The sequence below is a fragment of the Microtus oregoni genome, unplaced genomic scaffold (genome assembly GCF_018167655.1).
Source record: "Microtus oregoni isolate MIOR12 unplaced genomic scaffold, Mior012 000035F_ref0000213, whole genome shotgun sequence".
NCBI classification, from domain to species: domain Eukaryota; kingdom Metazoa; phylum Chordata; class Mammalia; order Rodentia; family Cricetidae; genus Microtus; species Microtus oregoni.
Window position 1 is genome coordinate 14,997,986 of NW_024543094.1, and position 16,808 is coordinate 15,014,793.

At 42.1% G+C, this 16,808-nt stretch overlaps 1 protein-coding gene across 1 annotated transcript in view; it reads left to right on the top strand.

Annotated features, from left to right (window-relative positions):
- Itih2 (inter-alpha-trypsin inhibitor heavy chain 2) overlaps positions 1 to 16,808 on the top strand; it is a 41,870-nt gene that overhangs the window by 8,202 nt on the left and 16,860 nt on the right. The window contains exons 5-13 of the mRNA XM_041630695.1: positions 222 to 326; positions 4,385 to 4,547; positions 6,821 to 6,928; positions 7,570 to 7,698; positions 8,898 to 9,014; positions 11,180 to 11,348; positions 12,163 to 12,288; positions 14,915 to 15,096; positions 16,306 to 16,491. Coding sequence (XP_041486629.1) covers positions 222 to 326; positions 4,385 to 4,547; positions 6,821 to 6,928; positions 7,570 to 7,698; positions 8,898 to 9,014; positions 11,180 to 11,348; positions 12,163 to 12,288; positions 14,915 to 15,096; positions 16,306 to 16,491 — 1,285 coding nt within the window. The remainder of the gene's footprint in view (positions 1 to 221; positions 327 to 4,384; positions 4,548 to 6,820; positions 6,929 to 7,569; positions 7,699 to 8,897; positions 9,015 to 11,179; positions 11,349 to 12,162; positions 12,289 to 14,914; positions 15,097 to 16,305; positions 16,492 to 16,808) is intronic.

Genomic DNA, 16,808 nt, shown 5'->3' on the forward strand with positions numbered 1-16,808 from the left:
AGTAGCACATGAGAGAAGTCTGGGGGACTGGAACCCAATTTAACTTCTCTCAAATCACAGTCAGAGAGTTCTGTCTATATATTATCCAAGGTCACGTTTCTTGTTTCCTGCAAGTTCAAAATGATCATTGCCCTGATTCGTAAAGTCTAACTGATGGCTTGTTCATTGTTCCTTCCCTAAGACTACTAATGTGGCCCACTGTTGACTTCCATCTGTTCTAGGACCGTGAATGGTATGACATTTACAAGCACCATCAGGGAGAAAACTGTGGGCCGAGCTCTTTATTCACAGGCAAGAGCAAAAGGCAAGACGGCTGGATGGCTGAGGTAAGGGCTAAGTATCTGCTTTTCTCCTGTCCCATTCCTCCCAGGGCACACCAGGCTCCAGAGTGCCTCGGAGCCTAGGAAAACGGCCAACTCCTAGTGTGATAATCGAATTTAGTGTCTCAATGTCTGTTTCCATAAAAACCTCTTTTCTATCAATGAAGTTTGGAAGTTTTGCATAGATTGTTTATATATATGGATTTCAAGACAGGGTTTCTCTGCAGCTTTTGTTGCCTGTCCTGGAACTAGCTCTTGTAGACCAGGCTGTTTATATATGTTTTTATATGACTTGTAAGTAAATGGATCTTCTTTAAATAAACACCTTACATCCCCAAAAGTGCAAAGATATGATCTATAAAAATACTTTACTAGTGATCTTGTTAAAAAAAATATAAACAGGGGCCTAGGGTTAAGAACACTGGACACTCTTTCAGAGAACCCAGGTTTGAGTCTCAGCACTTACATGACCACCCATAACCATTAAAAACTTCAGGTCTAAACAATGAGGACTCTAAGAGAGACATACAAAGATCTAATCTACATGGGAAATAGAAAAAGACAAGATATCCTGAGTAAATTAGGAGCATGGGGACCTTGGGAGAGGGTTGAAGGAGAAGGAAGCGACAGGGAGGGGAGCAGAGAAAAATGTAGAGCTCAATAAAAATCAATAAAAAAATATTTAAAAATAAAACAATCCCTCCAGGTCTAAGGGATCCAACTCTCTCTTCTGGTCTGCGCAGGTACTGTACACTCATGGTATACAGACTCACATACAGGTAAAACACTAACACATATAAAATAGAGCATATCCAAAGGAAATCGTTGGAACTAATTTTTAAGGATTTATTCTGCTTTATTTTTATGGGCTATGGCATTTAAAGCATTAATCACAAAACATAAATTCTGTTGTGTTCCTCTTTTGTACCTTATATGTGACCCACCTTCGGGATCAGAGGAAATAGCATAGTTAGTAAACTTCTTGCCTTACAAACACAAAAACCTGAGTTCGATCCCCTGGAACCTCTACAAAAAAGACGAAGGGATGACACACACTTGCAATCTCAGTGCAAGGGAGGCAGAGGCAGGTAGACTCCTGTGGCTCGCTAGCCAGCCACCCTATCCCAATTGCTAAGATCTAAGTCAATGAAAGACCTTACCTGGTAAGTGGATGGCTTTACTAAAGAACAATACCTGAAGGGCTGGAGGATGAATTGGAGGTTAGGAGCACTTGCTGCTCTGCTAGAGACCCAAGTTTGATCTCAATATTCACGTTGAGTGGCTCACAATTCCCTAATTCCCTATAACTCCATCTCTAGGGGATATGATGCCCTCTTCTGGCTAGAACAGGCATCAGGCATCTGTATGTTCGAATATATATATATATATATATATATATATATATATATATGTGTGTGTGTGTGTGTGTATTCATATATATATATATATCCATCTCCACCAGACATACACATACACATCACTTTTTAAAAAATATTTAAAACACACACCTGAGAATATACTTGGTACACACAAACACATTTACCTTCATACATATGAATATACATACATACTTAGATACATACATACAGGAAAAATGTGTAAATTTATAAATAAATGCAAGCAAACTTTTCAACCCAAAGCTTCAAGGAACTCTTCATTTACTCCTCATACCACAAACCTCATCTTCTGCTAAATCCCGCCATGTTTCTTCCTCTTTGCCTCCTCTTCTCCATCACAAAACTTACCTGTAGTAGAAGTGCCCTTCATTTCATTCATGTAGCTCTTTTTCATCAGCAGAATACATTGGATGTCAACTCTGCACCCAGTTCTATTAAAGGCAACATAAAGACAAGCACTGGCAGTCACACAGCACCCAGACAGGAAGCAGTGGCCACCATGTGGCTATAGTGGGCGAGTGCTAATGGACCCAGGGGGATCTGACTACCCAGTGTGCCCTTCTGTGTAGAGATCCATAAAATGCTCAGGGGAGACTAATAGTTCAGCTGAGCCCAACCAGATACACAGAATTCAGCCATGTGTAGAACAGAGAGAGAGAAAACCCAAGCAGATGGGTTATCTCTAGTACCACTGTGTGTCAATCATCCTTGAACCTTCGCAAATCTTTGTGCCATCTTTCTTACGTTGTTTTACGTGTGAAACCCAGCTTAGCATCAGACTCAAACTCCCCATGTCTCAACCTTCTAAGCCCTGGGATCACAGTCGTGCACCACCATGGACCCAGCTTTCCTTCCACGCTCATTATCACTCAGATGCCATTCACTTGTTCATTCCCCAGATGGCTTTGGAACAGCATCTTTTCTGGGCATTAGATAAATATCGCGAGACCTGGAACTTAACATCCGCTTCTTGTATAACATGAGTTCTTTTGGTGTGTTCTACCTAGAAAGTTTGTAGTAGGCATATTCAGCTTTTTCTTCCACTACTGACTATCCCATACTACTTCCCAGACCCCAAATTGGCTGATTATGCACAGTCCTACCTCCACTAGGTTAATATTTAACTTTAAATGCCATCCACCTAGGTGTGGGGCCACACATCTTTAATCCCAGAACTCCACAGCCAGAGGCAGGTGGGTTTCTGTGAGTTCAAGACCATCCTGGTCTACATAGTGACTTCCAAGTTAGGCAGGGCTACACAGTGAGACCTTGTCAAAAGAAAGAAAGAAAGAAAGAAAGAAAGAAAGAAAGAAAGAAAGGGAAAAAGGAAGGAAGAAAGAAAAAAGGGAGGGAGGGAGGGAGGGAGGAAGGAAGGAAGGAAGAAAGAAAGAGAAAAAGGAAGGAAGAAAGAAAAAAGGAAGGGAGGGAGGGAGGGAGGAAGGAATAAACAAAGAAAGAAAGAAAGAAAGAAAGAAAGAAGAAAGGAAGGAAGGAAGAAAGAAAGAAAGAAAGAAAGAAAGAAGAAAAATCATACACACACAGAAACATACACACACACCATTTGTTGCTAGTCTTGATGCTGTATTCAACCTCACTGGAAAATCTTCCTGCTTCCTCTTTAAAACTCTAAGCAAGCCCATCAAAAGGAGTTATATTAGACTTGAGAGTGATTTAAATCTCAAGAAAACCCACAGAATCAACTAACCTGGGCTCATAGGAACTCACAGAGACTGAACCAACAACTAGGGAGCCTGCATAGGACTGACCTAGGCCCTCTGCATATATGTTACAATTGAGTAGCGTGATCTTCTTGTGGGTCTCCAAACAGTGGGAGCAAGAGTATTCTCTGATTCTTTTATTGACTTTTGAGACCCTATTCATCATACTGAGTTGGCTTGCGCAGTCTTAATACATGGGGAGGTGTTTAGTCTTACTACAATATGATATGCCATGCCTGATATCCATGAGAGGCCTGCTTTTTTCTGAACAGAAACAAAAGAGGAGTGGATGGAGGTGGGGCAAAGAGGTGGTGGGAGGAGCGACTTTGAGGAGAGGAGGGAGGGAAAACTGCAATCAGAACGTAAAATAAATAAATAACAATAAATAAAGTCAAAAGTGTTTAACTAGAAAACAAAACAGGGCTTATACAGATTCAGCTTTATAAAACACAGACATTCGTCTCTCTGTAGAACTCCCAAAATATAACCAACTCAACGTAAGTCTCAGAATAAAATATAGAGAAAGCACCACTATTGGAGACCCCTAAGCTGTGTTTTAGGATAGACTAGACAACTGGCTAGTTTGCGGGGCACCCTGAGTAGGTTCCTTACCTCGATGAGCCTCATGTATCATCTGAAAGTTGAGGGTGATGATGTCAGTTCACATAGCCTCTGTACCAGAAACCGTACCCATCAATGGGCCTTTGACCAATGACACGCAAATCAATGAGAAGCTAAAGAATAAATACATAGGCCATATGGGAAGAAGTTAAAACTCTTGGTTTCATTAAATTTATCTCCAACTTGTCCTTTCCTCCGATGGACCAAGCTCACAAACAACTAAGCAGGCATGATCAACCAGGTTAAAGATGTGAACTCTGCCTAAGTTTTGTACCTTGCAACCCCTTCATGTGTATGTGTCGCTTGTGTTGGGGTCTCCCACATCTAGGAGCAGATATCTCGATATGGAGAACTTTAACACCGAAGTAAACATTCCCCCTGGAGCAAAGGTGCAATTTGAACTTCATTACCAGGAAGTAAAGTGGAGGAAGCTGGGGTCCTATGAGCACAAGATTCATCTGCAGCCAGGAAGGCTGGCCAAACACTTGGAGGTGAGCCTGAGTTTTTACAGTCAGCAATAGTGTGTATCTTTGCTTTATTTTTGTTGCCGCTACCATTGGTGGTGTTTTACAGCCTTAGCTCTAAAAGGCAATGCAGTATACTGAAAAGATTCGGGGTTTGAGTCAGCCACACTGCTTCTCTACAGGCTCCAACACGAGCTTTCCTTATGCTCTCATCAGTGTGTTGGTTGTTGTAACAAATTATCAGTGTAACCTAAAACAACAAACATCTGTTGTCACGGTCATACAGGCACCCGAGGAGTGCATATGGATTGTCCCCAGACTGGGAGGATGAATTAATCCTTGTATAATTTTAATTCTAAGCTGAGAGTGTAGAACACATATTTTTCTTGCTGCTGGTATCTGGCAGGTGCTGGCAGTCCTTGGCCTGTGGCCCTTCGACTCTAATATTTGCTCGTACTCTGAGAATCTCAAATCTCCTTCTACCTTCCTCTTGCTGGATGAAGAGCCGAGTAGCAGAGGATGACATCCCCTCAAGATCCTTAACTTAGTCGCATCCCTGAAGACTTGTTTCCAATAAGCTCAAATTCAGATTCAAGGGCTTGAGTAATGCACCCTTCAGGGAACCACCACCCGACTCACAAAGCTTCAGGGTGAAGGCATCGTGAGCTTCTACTTTGACATCTGTAAAAGGTGTACCATTTGAAAAAAAAAAAAAAAAAAAAGAATGTACTTTCAAAACCAGGAAGTGAATTAGAAAACAAAGAAATTTGTAAGTTTAAAATTTCTTCCCCGTGTAATCTCTTGAGTTCATATTTAATAAAGATAAGTTGCTCAATCAACAAAAAAAAAAGGTGTACCATTTGAGATTTGAGTCTTGCAGCCACTAGAATCATAAGCCAAATATACAACTTTGCCTATAAGGTATCCAGTCTAAGAGTTTTAACAAACCTAAAAGTGGAATAATATACTGTTTTCATACTGTTCTATTACACACACACACACACACACACACACACACACTCACCACGAAACACTCGTGCACATAAAATAAAATTAAAATAATTTAAATCCCTTAGTGCTAGCATCCTGGAGAGAGGCTCTTTGATGGCTTCTAATGTGGTGAAGAAACAGGCAGCCAGCTCTATGCAGAAGAGGGAAAATATATGACCTCCGTTCATATCAATTTCCTGTCTTGAGAACTAACTCACATCACAATTCCATCATTCATCCCTTCTGGGGTGATACCCAGTTATCTTGTTTGGCCCAATCTCTTGTTTGTGTGTAGGGGTGTATGGGTGTGTTCATGTGTGCACTCTCCTGTGAGTGTGCATGCAGAGGCCAGAGGTTAGCTTCAGGGATCTTCTATTTTCCACTTTTTTTTTTCAAGGCATGATCTTTTCCTGAACCTGAATCTCATTGCCTGGCCAGTGGCCTCCAGGCCCCTCCTGTCTCCATCTCCTGGTGCTGAGTTTATAAGTGCATGCTGACATACCCATGGACATTGAGACTGGACATGAGTAATGAGGACTAGAATTTAGATTCTCACACTTGTCTGGGAAAGCGCTTAACCCACTGAGCCATCTCCAGCCTGAGACCCACCCACTTCAGCTAGTGCCATACCAGTGACCATGCTTCCAGCATATGTACCGTTGGGAGGCCTTAAAGCCATGTCCTGATGGGCAGTGTTAATTGCCAACTTGTCAGAATCTAGAATCACATGGGAGAGGGGTCTCTGGATATGCCTGCTGAGGGTTATCTTGATTATGTTAACTGACTGGGAAGACATATCTTAATTGTGGGTGGGGACATTTCCTGAGCGGGGGATGCTGGACGATGTTAAATGGAACTGGATTAAAGAGCAACAGCTTGCATTCATCCCTATCTGTCTCCTGAATGGGTGTAATGGGATTTGTTCCATGCTCCTGCTGCCCATTATGGTCTGGGCCCACCATGATGGTCTGGGTCTTGAACTGTGAGCAAACACAAAACCAGGCTCTCTTAAGATACTCTTGTCCGTATTTTATCACAGCCACAGGAAAAGAAGCTAAGTCATACATCCAAACCACGGTCGGGGAACATAAATCCTAGAGGAACGAGGCTATAGAAAGGTATTGAGAGCTAGCAAGGAGGTAGCCGCTGCAGCAAGATAGGTCGTATCCAGGAACTCTCCAGAATAGCCACGGAACCATGCTGTGCAAACTGGGAGATGAAAGAAAGCATCAGAGGGCTCAACAGTAATTTTACTTCCTGCTTTAAAGGTCTCTAAAGACTTAATTCTGTTATTCCCTCTCCCCTTTTAGGTGAACGTGTGGATTGTTGAACCTCAAGGGATGAGATATCTCCATGTTCCTGACACTTTTGAAGGCCATTTCCAAGGCGTTCCAGTCATATCCAAAGGACACCAGAAGGTACCCAATCATTGCCTGTTGTCAGTTGAGTGGGCACTAGGTCCTGGCCCTTTATCTCCTGTGCCCTGGGCAGTGAAACAAAAAAGAGTGACTTGAGCCGAGGTCAAAGACTAGAGTTTCTTTCCTATTAAATATCAATATAAAATAAATATAAAAAAATAAAGCAACACTTCCAGTTATGTAATTTCATTTTGACCATTTTGGAACCTTCTATTTCCCAAGTCATCTACTTGACCAGTAGTTAGATTCAACTTTCACATAGAGAATTTTCATAACTCAAAAAAATATTCATTTTAATTATTCTTGCCTTGATGGCCAATAACACACAACTATGAAAAGGTCAGTATCCTCTAAGAACTTACACAGACCCTTTCCAGAGCTGGGAGCCATTCCTTCCACAGTTTTGGGGAGGGGGAGCAGAATCTTTGAATCTCTTTTTTAAAGGCCTGGCGCGTGACAAACAGCACCACAGTTTGTTGACTGCTCCACTATGCTCTAGCGCTGACACTTCCCAAAGTATTAGGCCAGTGGATGCAGTCCGCATGCTGTTCTCCTGTGTGCATGACAAGAGGCAGCGGCCAAGCTGTCAGCTGTCAGGATCTGGGAGCAAAGATCAGCTTCTGATGTCCCATCCTTTGCAGGCACATGTCTCCTTCAAGCCCACAGTAGCACAACAAAGAAAATGCCCCAACTGCACCCAGACTGCCGTGGATGGAGAGCTGGTGGTGCTGTATGATGTCAGCAGAGAAGAGAAGGCCGGGGAGCTGGAGGTAAGTGCCAGCTGGCTCCAGAACTATCCAGCTGAGGCCACCAATCGCATTGCAGTTGAACAACCTCCTTGGCTTGTAAGTCACTTCTAGTTGTCAAGGAAAGTGTTCAGGATAAAGAGAAGAGACTAGAATGATGTTTTTTTTTTTGATGTGCATTCAAGAATTATCTTTCATGCCATAAAAAAACGAATAAAAGAATCTATAGAGGTTGATTAGTTGGTAAAGTATTTGCCATGCAAGCATGAAGCCCTGAGTTCAACCTCCAGAGCCTACATTAAAAAGTCTGGGGATGATGGCATGCTGTCCTAGTTTTGTTTTTGTTACTCTGATAAAAATGCCCTGACCCCCTCCAAAAAAAGTTAGGGGAGAAAAGGGGTCTATTTCTATTCAGCTTACAAGGTTATAAAGTCCTTCATAACAGGGAAGTCACAATGGCAAGAAGTTAGAGCTGCTACTCACGTCACATCTTTAGTTAAGAGCAGAGATAAATGGATGTGCGCATGTTCACTCGCTTGTTTGCTTGAGCTGAGCTAAACGTCTCTACTCTTGTGAAATTCAGAATCCCTCTGACAAGGGAATAGTGATGCCCATAGTGGGCCGGATCTTCCAACAACAGTTAGTTAAAACAACCCCACATACATGGATATGGCCACGGGCCAACCAAATGCAGACAATTCCTTTGAGACTCTCTCCTTGGATCACTCAAAATTGCATTAATCTAATTGCATCAACGGTAGACTGTGCTAAACTCATCTCTCAGGGCCCAGCGTGGTTGCTATTTTGTTGGAGACTTCCTTCCTAACCATAACACTTAGCATGCTGTGCTGGGAACACTTGTTAGCTGTCTGCATCCTCACTGGTTGGGACCTATGAGGGCAGAGACTGCCTGATTCACCATTGCTTAGCAGAGTGCCTGGACAGAGGCTTGAGATAAAGACCAGTGAGGTAGAACGGGACAGAATGAAACAGAGTGGGGCAGGAAAGCAGCCTGAAGAAGGGCTTAGCCTCTCAGAGCACAGGAGCAAGAGACATCAGACAGGAAAGACGACCACAAGCCAAGTTTCTACCTCTGCTCTTATTTTCACCTTCGGGAACACCTTCCTTCTGTAGCCCACGTCTCCTCTGCAGTCTCCAGGCTCCACTCCCTACCATCCAAACACCGGCCATCATCTGACTCGTACATATGCTTTGTTGTTCAGGTGTTTAATGGATACTTTGTGCACTTCTTTGCTCCTGAGAACCTGGAACCAATTCCCAAAAACATCCTTTTTGTGATTGATGTTAGTGGTTCCATGTGGGGAATAAAGATGAAACAGGTAAGAACTCTTTGGTTATGATGGTAGGTGAGTGTCTCATCTTCTGTGATTCTCTTTAGATAATGCAGTAATTGAATGTTCCCTCTGACTCCCTACTTTGGGCTAAAACTCAGAAACTGTACTCACTGACACTCACAGACTGAGGGTGCCAATTTTTCCCAATTTTGTGACGTTATTGCATGTCCCCTGGGCTTATACCAAAATCAATGCTTCTTTGTTAAAAACAAAAGCAAAAGAAACTTTTCACCTCCATGTTTCCTACTTCCTTTTCCCTCTCCTGCTGTTTTTTAATTCACTGTTTGAAAAGTCCCATATTAACCTAATGTCTTCTCGCTCTAGTCATGCCTGAGTATGTTGTTTGGCTTTGGTATATTGCCATTAGTCACAAGTAACTTTTAAAATCCACACATGCCTATTTGTGTGTGTGTGTGTGTGTGTGTGTGTGTGTGAGTGCACACGCGTGCTCGCATTATGGCATTTGAGTGCCTGGGTCTATGTAGGTAGGGCACATGAAGACCAGAGATGAACTTTTGCTCTCTCCCTCCATCACTCCCCACTTTACCTTTGGAAACAGAGTCTCTTCTCACAGTAGGATAGACTGGCCGGCCAGCGAGTCCCTGAAGCTCTGCCTATCTCTGCTCCCTTGGTGCTGAGGTTATGTGTGCACACCACCACATCTGGTTTTCACATGGGTGTTAGTGATCCAAACCCAAGTCTTTATACTATCACAGCAAGCTCTTTATCCACAGAGCCATCTCCCCAGACTTTGGTCTATCATTTTTATTTAATTATCATTCCTTGGGGTAATGATCCTGCCTCATGTCTTCTAGTTCAGAGATCAATGTAAGCTTATTCATGATAAATAGAAGCAAATCTAAACAACAAATGAGGTTTTTGTTTATTTGTTTTGTCTTTTGGGGTTTTGGGGGTATGGATTTTGAGACAGGGTTTCCCTGTGTATCCCTGACTGTCCTGGAACTTGCTATGTAGACCAGGTTGGCCTCACACTCAGAGATCCATCTGCTTCAGCCTCCTGAGTGCTGGGATTAAAGGTGTGTGCCACCACTGCCCGGAGGTAATGTTTTAATTTGCCCATTAAGTCAAATAATTTGAACAATCTACTAACTATTCCTTCATTGGAAGCCATTTTGACCACCTTAAGTGATTACTATCTTAAGTAATTACTACTCCGTAACAACCCAAAAGAAGTTGGTGTCTTGAATGATCCTGGCCCACCTGAGCTTGCACTGCACTATAGATCCTCCAGGAATGTGCTGATGATAGCTGGTATGGTTCTTCTTCGCTGTGGGAGGCTGTCCTGCATATTTCATAATATTGAGCAGCACCTTTGGCCTCTGTCCACTTGATCTCAATAGTACAATGTCCATGCAAGTTGTGACAGTTAAAAATTACACCAGGGTTAAAGGGATAGGATAATTGCTAACATCTCTGCCTCATACCTATGATGAGCTGAGTTTGATTCCCAACATCCATGTGAAAAAAATCAAGCCTGGTAGCATGTGTTTATAATCCCAGCACTGGGGAGGCAGAAACGGACAGGTTCTAGAGTCTCACAGGCCAATCACCTCAGCACAATCAGCAAAAGGGAGGCCAATGAAAGACCCTGTCTCAAAAACCACAGTAGATGGCATCTGAGGAATGACAACCAAGGTTCACATCTAGCCTCCACATGCACACATACACATATACATGTATAAATACACACGCATGCACACACAGTGACTTCATATGTTGTCTTCTGTTTCTTGAGGGAACAGTTGCCTCCACTTAAACATCATTATTCTAAAGCAAATGCTTGTTGACTGTTCCTTTGTTCCTTCTGCTTTTCCTTCACTCAACAACTATCTGTGCTGTGCCTACTGCAACTATCTGTGCTAGGCAGTCCAAAGGAATACGTAAATTCGTGTTTCTTATCTTAAAGTAGAGCTAATCAAACCGGGGTGTTTAAGAAGACAGGCGATTGGAGTGCCCAAAGCCCAATAGTACATGTGGCTGATAGCCGCAGTGACTGACAAAAGGTTTCTTTAGTAAGTTGAGCTTGAGTCAGTACTTGAAGGTGAGCGAAGCCCGTGAGGGAACTCCTGATGTTTCCTTCAGCTTGAAGTGAATGTTATGAGGCTTCTCTCGGTCCTCTTTTGAACTAGACTGTAGAGGCGATGAAGACCATATTGGATGACCTAAGAACCGAAGACCAATTCTCTGTGGTTGACTTCAATCATAATGTTCGAACCTGGAGAAATGACTTAGTCTCAGCATCTAAAACACAAATTGCAGATGCCAAGAGATACATTGAGAAAATCCAGCCTAGTGGAGGTGAGTGAGTTTGATCTAAAGTCTACAGGGAAACTTCCAGAAGGTTCTAGTCTAGATTCACTTGAGAATCATAGTCCCTGCTGAGTGCTGTGATAGATCTTACACAATCTTAGCATTTAGGAGACTGATGCAGAAGAATTGTAATTTCAGTGTCCAAGGCTAGTTAGTTAGCTCAAGGCCAGCCTTGATCTTGGAGTACACAGTAAAACCTTGCCTCCAACAACAACAACCAAAAATTGTTATTCTCCACAAAACTGGTATTTGCCGAGTCTGCAGTAGTCTGCACTAAATAGCACATTTACTGATTTAAAAAAAAAATACTGCTTGTGAAGAAGTAAGAGCACAAATATAGCTCAGACATGTCTTTAAACAGTCCATCATTTTACCAAAAAAAATATTAAGCAAGTAATTCTAGGCTTCTTTGCTAACTATGAAGTCATTCTAGGCTTTATTAACTATGTAATGTAATGTATGTATGTATTTGTAAAATGTAAGTACCTTCCAGAGCATTTTGGTAAGGTCATTTAGATTCCTAAGTTTGTTGCAATATAAGATGACAGACTGATGCCTTAAGGGGCTTATTCATCTCTAAAGGAATAGTTTTAATAAATAATTTACTGCATTGTGAGATCTTGATGGGCATAGAGAAATTTGTCACTTGGAAAGCAATCAAATGAATTTAATATTGAGCAAATTACGCATAAGTAGTTCATAGAAAGATGAACCTAAATCCAAGTTGCGGTGTGTGTGTGTGTGTGTGTGTGTGTGTGTGTGTGCGTGTGTATGTTTGGTAAGCATTATGTTACTTTAACAGGCACAAATATCAATGAGGCACTTCTGCGAGCAATTTTCATTTTGAATGAAGCCAGTAACTTGGGATTGTTGAACCCTGACTCAGTCTCTCTGATTGTTTTGGTTTCCGATGGAGATCCAACAGTGGGCAAGTATTGTTTCAACTTTCTATTGACAAATGTTTTCACTGTTGCTTCTTAAGAATGTTATTTGCTTAACTGTGCAAACTGTGATGACATATATATATATATATGACATATATATATATATGTGTGTGTGTGTGTGTATGTGTGTGTATATATATATATATACACATATATATACATTTCTAAAACATTTTAAACTCTGGCTTGTGCAAGAACGTATCCCAGAAGCACCCAGGAGCAATCTTTTTAAAACTTTACATGAGAATATTTGCCTTTGCATAATAAGAGCTAATGAATGATAAAAGGCATCAAAATAAAAATAAAAGGAAATTCAAAGGAAATAAATATACAAAAATGTGCAAAAACAGAAAAGGACACCATCACAGCAGAGTTACCAACCAGAAAGGGGTGTCTGGGCGTCAATTTGCACAGCGATTCCTGACAGAAAGTCCTCGGGGCTGTAAAGCCACCCACACATGGTCAGGTGCTAATCCACCCCTCGGCATTGCTCCTGAATGCCTCTGTTTCTCCCCCACAGAACAGGCTCAGAAAGCTAAGGTTGAGTTCCAGTCTGTATTGAGAGAACTGCTAGTGCATGCTGGGAAACGCATTTATTTCCTCAACATTATGTCTGGAAAGGTGGTAGATGGGAGTGGTGAATGGCCCGTATTTATCTCAGTTCCCACAGGAATGTCGTCTCTATTGTTCTCCACATCTCTTCCGACTGCCATGGGAGAAATGACTGCTGGCTTGGACAACCTTTAAATAAATCATTTTTTCTTATCTATAGAATAGTTTCAACATCTCCCTGTTCCTATGACCGGCCATTATTTCTATGTTTGTCTTTATATTGACAAGTATTGGAAATAATGAATGCTAGATGGCAGAGCAAGAATGAGGGGTCATGTGCACGAGGTTGGTGTCTAACCAGTGCTGTCCCGCTGGAGAAAACAAAAGTATAGGAGGCAGCCATCACAATGGCAGCCAGGATTTCAGGAGGAGGAAGAGCGATCATTTCTTTAGTACCGAGACCAAGCTGAACAGTTGTTGCATGTTTGTGGTAGAGTTGCTATTTTCTTCATTCACATCTTGCAGCTTTTTAAGATGTAAGTTTTGAATAAAATCATAAAGAATACAAGGAAATACATATTTTTTTAAATTATTCCTGTTTCTTATTGTTCTTTCCTAATCACTCAGTCTCTGCGCTGGAGTTAGTCTCTAGCTACTAGCTTCCTGAGACATTAACACATTCCTGTTATACTTTATGCACAAATCTGTATACATACATGCATAACATATAAGGATACCCTACATGTGCCCATTTACTTTGATTTTTATCTTTTTAAAAAAAAAAAAAAAAACCTCTGAGGAACTGGAGAGATGGCATAGTGGTTAAGAGCACTTGCTTAAGCAGAGGACCTAGGTTTGATTCCCAGCATCCAAATGGTGTCTCACAGTCATCTCTAATTCCAGTTCAAAGTGACCCAGTGCCCTCTTCTGATCTCCACGGTCACCAAGCACACATATAGTGTACATACATGCATGCAGGCAAACCATTAATACACATAAAGTAAGTAAATGGTTTTTTTTATTTAAATACATTTGATGGAACTGGAAAAATGACTTGGGGATGCGAGTACTTACTACACAACATAAAGACCTGAATTTGAATCTCCAGAACCCATACTCTTACAATAACTGGTCAGGGCTCTTCATCCCTGTAACGTCAGTGTTGTGGAGACAGGGACTGGAGGTGCCCAGGAGCTTGCTGGACAGCCTGCCTAGCCAGTACAGCAAGTGTCCGGTTCAGTGGGAGACCCAGGCTCAAGGCAATAAGATGAAGGATGATACAGAAGGCAACCCCGTGCCAGCCTCTAGCTCCCGCAGGCAAGTGTGAGGTGTGAACACCCGCACACGCACAAATACACCTCTCACTCTCTCACACTCACAAAGACACAGTGTCTTTGAACACGAAAGTAGGAGAAGAAAGCGGCAGCAAAAGTGGGAAGGGTGACAAAAATGGATACCGGGGTGAAAACGCTTGAAATACATCATGCGCACGTACAAAATGCCATGATAAAACCCAATTGACACAGAATCAATATATGCCAATAAAGCTTTTGAATGCTTTTGAGATTGTTAACTATGAGTACAGAGAGTGGATGCATAGGCTTTTCAGCTGCACCATGATCTAACCAGGTTCTCTAGTGGGTGACTTGTTCTGAGCTGTTTCTAATGTCACTATGCTCAAATACTGTGGGTATGCACCATTGCCCTCACGTCAACGCTTAACAAAAGAGTGAATCTATTGAAAAAAAAACTCTAAATTTTGTCTTATTGGATCAAAGGGCAAATATAGTTTTTTTGTTTGTTTGTTTGTTTGTTTTTTATTTTTTCGAGACAGGGTTTCTCCGTAGCTTTTTTTTGGTTCCTGTCCTGGAACTAGCTCTTGTAGACCAGGCTGGCCTCGAACTCACAGAGATCCGCCTGCCTCTACCTCCCGAGTGCTGGGATTAAAGGCATGCGCCACCACCGCCCAGCTGCAAATATTGTTTTAGCCTTGAGAAAATTTGCTTATTATCCCCTTCTGACTGGTCCCTCTTGCTTTTCGGTCACGGCCAACTTCAGGTGAACTAAAATTGTCCAAAATTCAGAAGAACGTGAAGCAGAACATCCAGGATAACATCTCCTTGTTCAGTTTGGGGATAGGATTTGATGTCGACTATGATTTTTTGAAGAGACTGTCCAACGAAAACCGTGGCATCGCTCAACGGATCTACGGGAACCGTGACACATCCTCCCAGCTCAAGGTAGCTTTTCTCCCTTCCTGAAGACCATCCCGCGGCCCGAAACAGATTCCCGCAAAGACAGCTGAGCTTGGCTCGGATCTGTTGAAGCCATATTTGCTCTTACAATCCCAGCGACGGTTCATTGCCTTCTCACACGTTTCCCTCACTGCTTTCTGGCAGTGACATGTGAAACAGGGAGACCAGAGCCAAACCAAACACTTGTCTGCTGTTTGAAACAAAAGCCTCACACGTCTGCCAACCTCCTGGTCCCATGTGCAATTGCCCATCCCACTACAGTGGCCGCCTACTTTCACTTGGAATTGTTTGGCATTCTGCATATCATTTTTGTAATGTAAACCACTAACTATGCCCATTAAGCTTCCTCAAACAAGAGAGACCTGTTATGTGGCATGATGACAAGTGCCTTGAATTCCAGCAAGTGGATCTCTGTGAGTTCAAGGCCAACCTGTGTACATAGCAAGTTCCAGGCACACACGCACACATACTAGTATATTTTATTGAACTTTTAAATAAGATCACGTTAATTAACACACAAGCCCTCCACACTGTTAGTTAAAGGAAGCCACTCAGCACTTTTCCAGTCCTAAACTCTACACCTGTCAGTGAACTCTGTTCAGTTAGAATGGCTGTTCTGAAACAGGGAGTTTCACTTAGGGTTTTATGCTTTCAGTAGTTTTATTTACTTATCGATCACGATTACACACACACACACACACACACACACACACAGAGAGAGAGAGAGAGAGAGAGAGAGAGAGAGAGAGAGATGATGATGTCTGACTTGAGATTAGAAAATAGCTTTATACCCTCTTTCATGATTCCTATGTTTATTAAATGGACAACCAAATGATGCCAACACCAGGCACACCATTTGAAGCTTTTGATACCTAGAAGATTCAGTTCTAATTCAGGTTATTTTAACTCAGATGCAATTTTTTATGAATGCCCACATTTTCATTTCTGATCATAATAAAAAGTGAAGACAATTTTTGACTCTGAAATAGTAGGTAATTTTCTAACATCATATTTTTGTTGTGTGACCCGTAGTTCATGGCCACAGGCTTGTCCATCACCCCAATGATCCATGCAGAGAAATGGAGAGTTATCTGCTACGTATGTGAAAAGCCTTAGGAGAAAAATACTTTAGGTCTACAAAGTGGCATGAAAATAACTATTTACGGATTGTTTTTTCTTTCCTGTGTCTTCTAGAAATTTTACAACCAGGTCTCTACTCCACTGCTGAGGAACGTTCAGTTCAACTACCCCCAGGCGTCAGTAACAGACGTCACTCAGAACAGTTTCCACAACTACTTCAGAGGTTCTGAGATATTGGTGGCAGGCAAATTTGATCCTACTAAATTGTCTGAAGTTCAGAGCATCATCACTGCGACTTCGGTACTTCTGCCTCCCTGCTTATTCTGAAGATCCTAACTTGTCTCCTACTACACTTGGTCTCTGTACTAACAAGCTAATCCTAGCTGGTCCCCTAGTACACTCAGCCTCTGTGTTAACAAGCTAACATTCTGCATCCCCAGGCTCTTGGGAAGCCATCCCTAGGACCTGAAAGGGAAGGACTGGCACATCTCTGCCATCTTTTCAACCATTCTATAAAACCTCACTTTTTCTCCCAAACCCAACCCTGGTCTCTGGAGTTTGTGAACTTAACCTATCCAATCAAGGCTCTCTTCCTTGTCTAACTCCAAAGTGAATCT